At 32.8% G+C, this 9517-nt stretch overlaps 2 protein-coding genes across 2 annotated transcripts; one reads left to right on the top strand and one right to left on the bottom strand.

The window, feature by feature from the left end:
- On the bottom strand, window positions 1–1154 carry LOC123198683 (transcription factor MYB4-like). The gene is made up of 3 exons (XM_044613431.1): window positions 784–1154; window positions 560–688; window positions 1–477 (listed from the first exon to the last, which is right to left on the bottom strand). Exons 1-3 carry the CDS (start codon window positions 911–913, stop codon window positions 428–430), a joined length of 309 nt encoding a protein of 102 aa, XP_044469366.1. The 5' UTR covers window positions 914–1154; the 3' UTR covers window positions 1–427.
- A 6033-nt stretch (window positions 1155–7187) lies between these two features.
- Window positions 7188–8737, top strand: LOC123198407 (phosphoenolpyruvate carboxylase kinase 1). The gene is made up of 2 exons (XM_044613115.1): window positions 7188–8025; window positions 8222–8737. Exons 1-2 carry the CDS (start codon window positions 7248–7250, stop codon window positions 8266–8268), a joined length of 825 nt encoding a protein of 274 aa, XP_044469050.1. The 5' UTR covers window positions 7188–7247; the 3' UTR covers window positions 8269–8737.
- The last annotated feature ends 780 nt before the right edge of the window (window positions 8738–9517 follow it).

The following is a 9517-nucleotide window of genomic DNA, read 5'->3' as shown; positions in this document are numbered from 1 at the left end:
TTGGCACAATCATCAAATCTCCTATTCACATATATCAGAATTAAGTACGATAATAAGTTTACAATCTTATTCTTGAACTAGCTAGAAAGAAGACACTCATGAATTCAATTACAAATTTAGTCCTCCAACCACTCAAATTGTCCTGAGCTTTGTTGCAGTATTTCAATGGAGTTTCCCGTTTGCATGAAAACATTATACCAGAAGTCCATTACATTCGAACTCTCTCCTTTTGCACTTGCCAACTTTTTATCCTCTTTACTACCTGCTGAATCATCTGTGCCCTCTATGCCTACAGAATCGCCTGGAATTTGAATTGTTCTTTCAGGAGTCGTGAGATCCTCAGCTGGCTTTGGCATTTGATTATCATTAATGGAGATTAAATTTTCTTTAATTACTCTCTTCTTCAAGTGGGTGTGCCAATAATTTTTTATCTCATTATCCGTTCGCCCTGGTAACTTTCCAGCAATAGCAGCCCATCTGCAAGTAATATATAAATACATGATAATATAAATACATTAATTAAGCAGTTAATTATCGCTAAATACTCTTGATAATTGACCTATTTCCAGAATTTGATGCAGCTTAATGATGGTTTCTTCTTCTTCTTTGCAGAAGTTCCCTCGTTTAATATCTGGCCTCAAGTAGTTCGTCCACCGAAGCCTGCAACTCTTTCCACATCTCAGCAATCCTGCAGAAATTAAATTAAACAAACAAATAATAATCAAAGGTTAATTAATAATTTCCATGCAGTTAATTGTTAGTTAATCAAATTAATTAAATTACCAGCTTGTTTTGGAAGTGCACGCCAATTTCCATGGCCATTTCGCTGAATGAAAGAAGCCAGTATATGATCTTCTTCAGCCGTCCATGGCCCCTTCTTCAACCCCATCTTCTCACAACATGGAGCCCTCATGATTATCTCCTCCTCCAAATTACCCAAAAGGGTTAAAACCTGATCTTATATATATTTGTATATACAAATATATATAATTAATGCTTCTCTCTCTTTCAGACTGTAAAGCAAAATATGTTTGGCTTTATATTTGACGCCTTCTGTCCAAGATGGAGTACTGCAGAAGTTTCGAAGCAAAGCCAAAGATCTTCTAATAAAAAGGGTGAAATGTTTACGTTGGTCACTAAGTGATGGGATGGGAGATCGAGAAATTCTTCGACCGACATGGACATTTTGTATGGCTTTATATAAAAGACAATGACCATATAATTTTGTCATGCATCATTGTCCACAAGCTTCTGGGTTGCTGCCTTTGGGGTTAAGCATGCAGCACATTGGTGTCCCATAGTCAAAAATTAGGTGCGTTGCTGGCGATATTGGGAACCTGCTTTTCATTTTCCAATTCATTCATGGGACAACCATGTTTTAGGCGTGCCTTATATAGACTTCTTTACAGTAAAGCTGAACTTTGAATTAGGTTTTTGCACATTTATAATCCACAAGGCTCCAAACAAAAACTTGTCACTTTTGTTAGAATATTCTCTAATGCGATCTCCCATTTATCTCTACAAGCCGTGGTATATATACAGAAGATCTCGATTGAGTTCAATATTTGATAATTCCAATGGAAAATATTTATTTGGATTTGTAATTACATCATCCCATATGATAGAATTCATATATATACAATCCCACATGTGACTCAAGGCTTTGAAGATCTAGTAATGGATGTGGAAAGTAGGGTTCTTTGCATTAGATTTTCTACAAATGAATGATTTTGGTCGGCTTAAAAGTTTCTATGGTGTCAAGGAATTATGAACAAAATCTTGACTTTTTGGTGTCCAGGATCCTCAACTTTTTCAATTAGACAAATAAATTGAAGTCTCCCAAAACAAAAGAAGCTGTTGAATTTGTTAAAAAGGTTGTGCACTTGTGCATGCATTGCATTAAACTAAGGTAAAGGAAGAATTCCAAAAAAAAAAAAAAATTGTTTTAGAAGGTGTTTGGATTCTATTGTTTCATATTAATGTATAATATTGTACTTTAAAGTAAATCTCCTTTATATTATAAACTTTTTAAGTGGATTAATATTCATGGTTGAGAGGAAATTAACCAAATGATGGCAGAATGAAGGATGATTAGCAGCATTATCACAATTATGGGATCCTAATAGGAATTTCATTTATGTCATTAAGTAAACCATTGGACGACTTTGTAAGAGGTTACGAATCTCCCTTGTAATAAAATTATATATACATTTAAATTTAAGTATTTAATTAAATATTTAAAATTGGATACACTAATAAGGTTTTTTATCTTACCACTTGCATTTTCACTGTTTGTAGCTTTTGATTTTGCAGAATTAACCGTCAGAATTTCGCTCTGGATCCATTTCCAAGGTTGCCCAGGTCTGCTTGGCAACACGATGGGCCGAATTCATAAATTGATTGAGAACTTGGCCCATGGATCCTCGGTTTTATCTCGGGATGACTTGAATTCATTAATTTCTAGATAATTTACGAATATCTACCCAAAATTGATGAAAACAAAAATTTGATAAAGTTAAGAAGTGAAATATTTATTATTTTATTTTTAAAATAATTGTATAATCTCAAATTAACACAAATTAAGAAAGAGTGTTAATAACACGTAATCTTATATTTGGAGATAAATTATAATTATTGAAAATAATAAAGATATTAATAAACTTCTATACGGACTTTAGAAATTTGGGAAAAAATTTGACAGTTTTTTTAAAATTTTAATATATTTTTCAATAATATTTACTAAATTAAAAATATAAATATTATATTACAAACTATTAAAATTATAATAACATTTTCAAAACATTGATTTGTGAGTTACAAATTATTTTAACAATTAAATTGTTATATTTAAAATATTTGAATTGGATAGATAAACAAAATATTTTTATATTATTTCAAAAAAATAAAAAATAAAATTACTATTTTATTTTTCACTATAAATTAATTAATAGTGAAAAATATTTTAAAACCCAATCTTATATGAAAAAAAATATTTTTTTAAATAAATAAATAAAAATTGTGTTTGATCTCAATAATTGCAAACTTCCTAATCAATCTCAAATTCCTCATAATTCAACTACCATCATTAAGGCGTTTAGAGAGAGAGAGCATTACATATTATTCCCTTATATATACTATTTTAATTAAAATACGAAGTGACTCATTTCAAGACAATTAAAAATAATAAAATATATTCAACCTCTTCATTATCAAGAATCCCAACTGATGAAACCTGTAAAAGCATAAAGAAATAAGGAAAAAATTTGAAGGCGGCAATCAAATTCCAATCACTAATTAAATTATTGTATTTTATTGTTGGCATTATTCAACTGAGCCTCTATCCATATTATAAGCTTCCAGAATAAGAGGTGAAACGGGAATATAAAAATAATCATGGGATATTACTTGTAGATTAAGACTTTAATTTGCAAAATTAATTAATGTTTACGTGATGACAGCGGATTCTTAATCAAGAATTAATTATAATTAAGCAGTTCACAGCTTGGGGATATTCCAGTATTAGGCGTGCTTCTAGTTCACCATTCTTGCATAAAATATTATTAATTTATAATACTATTGCTGGCTGCTGTGAAGCACCAAGTTTTGGAGAGGTGGGTGGGATGATGATAGACGTAAGACATGATTTAATTATGCATTTGACATCTGTTTATTATTAAATTAATTATGGTTTAACTTAATAATAATAATATATTAATGAAATTAAACTAAACCCTACCCAGCTATATTTTCTTCACCCCAGGCCCCAATCGGCCATGCCATTTCCATCTTCTTGGCTCTTCTGATAATTTCAATTATAATCTCTCATCATCAAACCCTAAAATTCGCTTTAATTTCTGTTAATATTATATGTATAATCAGTGGCTTAAATCTTGATGAATGTGAAATTAACTGAGTATTTAATTAAGTATTTAAATGATTTATCATGTAATCATGTGCTATTTTATTTTTAATTCAAATTTAATAAATAATTTTATTATTTTGGACAAACATATATTAATGAATCAACCAATAATAAAAAATAGTTAGTAAAGACAACAATTTTCATTGTTCTCTCGGCCTGATCATTGAATTTTCATGCCCTAATTAACGAAGCTTTCAAAATTAGAGAATCTCTCCATAAACAAAGTGTCGACAACTGGTGAAGTGGTAATCACAGGGAGAATTATTGGCTATTAGTTTTAGCTTTAGCACACATATTGCTTTGCTTTGCTTTGCCTTTTCAGTGGTATATATTCCCTGTCGTTTTTGGCTGCCTATGGATTATTACCATTCATGTATTGTTTCTTTTCTGTTGCTAATTAATTTGCGGTTAATATTTTCTTACAAAGTCAAAAGCACAGAAAGAGATCTCAAATGGCAATCTATACCGACTATTAACAGTAAAGTCACTGATAAAAACTGAAAAATGGAAGATGCAATGGAGGAGAAAGAAGGAAGAAAACGATTGAAAGCATTTGCTTAGAGTGTAGACCTGTACGTAGCAATGGGGAGCCACTAATATAACTTTCAACTTGCTAAATTTATCATACTTACAAGATTCAACAAAATTTTATCCAATTGTTAGCAAATCAAATGACTCATTCGTCACGTCAAACTCCATATGGTACAGAAGAATTCCCACCAGGCCATCCTAGATAGCAAAAATGTTTCATGGAGTTAATTATGTTAGACTTCGACACTCAGCGCGCAGTAAATTAGCAGGATGCATGCATGCATGCATGCTGTATAGCAAGGCCAAGGGGAAGGGGAAGGAAAAATAAGGCATGAATATGCATTGAAAACTGTAGTCTGGATGATATCAATGGCAAGACTCGTGAGCTTTAAAGGATGGTAATTAATTAGGCATCATTCAACTTGCAAATTGCAGTGGAAGCTTCCACATTTAAGTAGTTCTCTGCATGCTTAATTAGCTTCCCCTTGTTTCATGGCACCATTGAGTGCACAGCCTGAGTAAATTTTATATAAATCATCAAGAAAAACCAATTTGCCCTTTCTGTTGGCTCAACTTAATTAACTTTTAATTACTTAAAGTGGGTTTTGTATTTGATTAGATAGGACTAATTACAAACAACACTGTAAAGTTTAAGATTTAACCCCTTGATATATAATATATTTATCTAAATGAAGCTTTATGAATGCACAAAGCCTAAAACTAAAAGCATTGTTATGATGGAATATATTAATTTACTACTTGTATTGGAATCTGCCTTACAAATCCTCGAGCTGCTGGAGTTTGGCCAGGTAGCACGTAGATTTCATACTTGTTTATTGCAATTTGCAAAGCAATGATCTCTGGATTTCATACTATTAAATTCATATCCCAAAAGTATGCCTCCATAACTTTAGATGATTCACTACAGCTAGCCAATTATGTTGTAAAAATTAACTTTTAATTCAGCGATTAAGCTTTCGATAGTGGAGACATAAATGCTTCTCAACTGCCCCACTCTTCACTCAGTGTGTCATGTCATCACATACCTCATTTTGAAGGCAAGAGCAAGCAAACTAGAGTGCAAAAATTAGGGTCCTTTTCAACCCCTAAGGTTTAAGAAAATAACAAACTCCCCACTTGAATTTTAAAAAAAATAATGTAAATTTCTCTGTTATTAGTAGGTTAATATAATATAAATCTTAATAGAAAAACTAATCTATATTACTCTTAACATGAAAATGATGATGAGACACATGGATAAGGATGCAAAGTTGTACAAAGACAATCATGTTCTGATCTTTTCTAAATAGGAGGATTCAATGATTGATGTAGAGGAATTTTTTATTTTGTTGTTTTTTTCCTATATAGTTATCCTAATTTCAGTTTTTTCTTGTTACTTAATCCCATAAAATTGGCCGATTTATATGCTACTTTTTTTTTTTTTTTACAAGATTATAATTGTGAATTTGTGATTAAAATGTGTAAATAATAACTACTGTACAAGACACTTCCAAGAGTATAGATCGAAGAAGAATTGAAGTACTTGTTACCCTAAATAGCCATAACAATTTCTATTATACGAGACGCTAAATAACTCTAAACTTTCAACTTTAAATATTGATTGATATTAGCTTATTTAAATTAAAAAAAACCGTTAAATAACTATTTTTTACCCAAGATTTATGTGAAAGGATCTTTATGCCCTTTCATAAAATGAAATTCAGAAATAAATAATGGATAAAAATTTAGTTTTTTAATTTAAAAATTGAAAATTTATCCTTAGAGCAAACCTTGAATGGAAAATAGTCATTTTCCCATTAAAAAAAAAAATTCTTTTAGCTAATATGAATATATAATAATAGACCTGTAACTATATCAAAGAATATTAAATACTTATGATAGTAGAAAATGACTCACAAAAAATAATATCTTATATTATATCAAGATAATAGGTCGTAAAATATGATAGAGGTAATTAAATAATGTCATATAAGACACACATAAGAATATTATTATAATATGTACCATTAGAGTGGGGTTAAGTTAAAAAATGACATGTGTTATTTTTATGATAAGGTAATAAAATAACTTATTGGAGGAAGGTGGCACATTGATAAGTACACAAGATTAGAATAAGTCATCCAAATTTACCTAGGGTGGGATTTTTTTATTAAATATTTATCCTCTTATAGTTAACTTTTTTAACCTACTAACCCACCCATAATATTGTATTATTTGTTAGTTTTAATTAGAGTAAAATTTTTGTAAGAGCAACAATCTTTTTTGTCTTCAAATTCTCCGATGAATGTTTGTGCATGAACATTGAGTCGTTCGGCCGGCTTTTAAGCTTTTGACCAAGTAAAAGTTTCGAAAACAAACTAGAAGTCAATAACCTTCTTCAAGGTACCAAAGAGGAGAAGAACATAAATCAATAAATTAAAATTTGAATTAAAAAAATAAAACAAAAATTCAATCCAAATTGAAATTTTCTAGGTTTTTTCCATTTCCCAAAATTCAATTTATAAGTTTCTTTTAATATGTATTTCCTCCTCCACATCACATCACTCGGGCAGGGATAATCTCGTCATTTCCGCATTACATAATTTACGCCTTTAAAGATAGATCACAGCCGTTGATATCACCGACGTGGTGAATCTTTACTGGCTGGCACTGCGAAGACGAATATTCCTCCCACAGATCCTCCTCAAACCTCTCTCTCTCTATAAAACAACACAAGAACCAAACCAGAAACCAAAGACTCTTCAGAAAAAGCTCACTTTGAAATTCAAACGCAATGTGTGAATCCTTAAAGAACAACTACCAGCTCTGTGAAGTGATCGGCAGCGGCAAATTCGGCACAATCTCTCGCTGTTTTTCACCCTCTTCAAACTCTTTCTTCGCCTGTAAAGTCATCGACAAAACTCTTCTCACTGACCCTTTGGATCGTGAGTGTTTACAGAACGAACCAAAATTTATGACCCTTTTGTCCCCGCATCAAAATATCGTTCAAATCTACGACGTTTACGAAACGGATGAGTTTCTTTCCATTGTTATGGAGCTCTGCGAACCCGTTACTTTGTACGACGAGATCTTGCGGGGTCCCATGTCGGAGCCACGTGCGGCCGTGTACATGAAACAGTTGCTGTCGGCGCTGGCGCATTGCCACCGGTTCGGTGTTGTTCACCGTGATATTAAGCCGGAGAACGTTTTCCTTGATTCGAGGAACAAGATAAAGCTTGGGGATTTCGGGTCGGCGGATTGGCTTGGGGAGGTGGGGACCACGAGCGGGCTTGTGGGGACGCCGTATTACGTGGCGCCGGAGGTGGTGATGGGGGTGGAGTATAATGAGAAGGTGGATGTGTGGAGTGCTGGTGTCGTTTTGTACACGATGTTGGCTGGGATCCCTCCGTTTTATGGAGAGACGGCTGCCGAGATTTTTGAGGCTATTATTAGAGGGAATTTGAGATTTCCAACCAGGATTTTCCGTTCAGTTTCGTCGGCGGCTAAAGATTTGTTGAGGAAGATGATCTGTAGAGACGCGTCTAGGAGATTCTCTGCCGAACAAGCTTTGAGTAAGTATTGTTTGATTGCTGATAGATTTACAAAGTTCAAATTTTTATTGGGTTTTTGTTAAGTTAAATGTGAAAAATGCAAATGGGTGTTACATGTAAACTTGAACAAATTTATTTTTGTTTTTTAAAGTTTGAGATTCAATTTTAACATTTTGGGTTCAAGTACTAATTCTGTTTTGTTCATTGTTCAATGCAGGACACCCTTGGATCCTAAACGAAGGAGAAACAGCTCCAATGGACTGATGTGAATACTGTTTACCCAAGAAAATAAAAAATAAAAAATCAGGACAAAAAAAAAACTGTTGTAGCATAACTTATCAGTGCTGATTACTGTACATATTACTCCTATCAGCCCCAGGAAGAGATTCCATTTTCTTCTCTACAGGACAAAACTCTGATGGATGGTTCCAGAAATTCCAGTGCTTTTTTTACCAGGCCAATGCCAGAGGAAGAGTAAAAGAGAAGATGCCCACATGGGTCTCTGCCTCAAAAGGCTGAAAGTACTTTGTTTCTCTTTAATGTTGTGAAGAGAATCCGAGAGCTTGTAGATAGATAGAAGGCAGAGAAATTTACAGTTTTTCTCCGCCTTTGCTTTGTTTACATTAGAGTTAAAGGAAGTGAGAAAGCTGAGAAGTTTGTAGTTTTACTACCACTACTGCTACTTGTACAAGTTGATGAGTAAAAATAATACTAGCATGTGAAGGTTTTGTGACTTTGAATCTTTTGATTGTCGCGTTTGGCATATCCTTGGATTTAAACCATATTTTGTTTTGCTTTCTGGGTTGGGAGTCTGAATGATGCATTTGTTTCTCATATGTAAAATATGCTTTCTTTTGGTATAAGCTATCTAGCTGTTACCTTTTTCCTAATCTTCACATCCTTTAGTGGCCAGAGTCATGGAATATGCTTTGGTATAAACCAGAAAATTTTGACTTTACAGCCTGAAAAGAGCCTGCTGTGCTGTCATATTAAAACAGAGAAGAACAGGGTTATAGAACCTACTAGTCTTATGCGTTATTGACATTTAACAAACTTTATGACTTCATTCTTGAGGTACTCCTTTCTTCCACAATTTCAGGACATAGCAAATGCTTTTTCTGATGCAATGAATGAATTAGGAATCTTGGTTTTATTGGTGATTTTATATTTTTTGAGGCCTGTCTTTAAAGCAAATAATAATCACGCTTTTCACAAGTAGAATAGAGCTCCATCTTGACAAGTTATCTCAGTTTGAAGGAATCTTTATGAAGAAATCTGATCAAGTTTCAAGTCTCCAACCCACTTCAGACTCAGCCTCTTTGATCAATAAATAGAAATTGAAGCAGCTTAAGGATCAAATAAATGGAGGTTTGAGCGTGAGCTTTCATTTTTGGAAGCATTTTCTTGGTAGTTGAACAATATGAATCAGTTTCCATGTGCCAAACTAGGTCCTACCCATGTGCTTCACAATATTGACATTATTTTCCATGGATAAACCATAACACTGAAGTAC

Source organism: Mangifera indica, chromosome 2 (genome assembly GCF_011075055.1).
Source record: "Mangifera indica cultivar Alphonso chromosome 2, CATAS_Mindica_2.1, whole genome shotgun sequence".
Lineage (NCBI taxonomy): Eukaryota > Viridiplantae > Streptophyta > Magnoliopsida > Sapindales > Anacardiaceae > Mangifera > Mangifera indica.
Note: the sequence above shows the minus strand (reverse complement) of the source record. Positions and strands in the feature narration are given on the sequence as shown.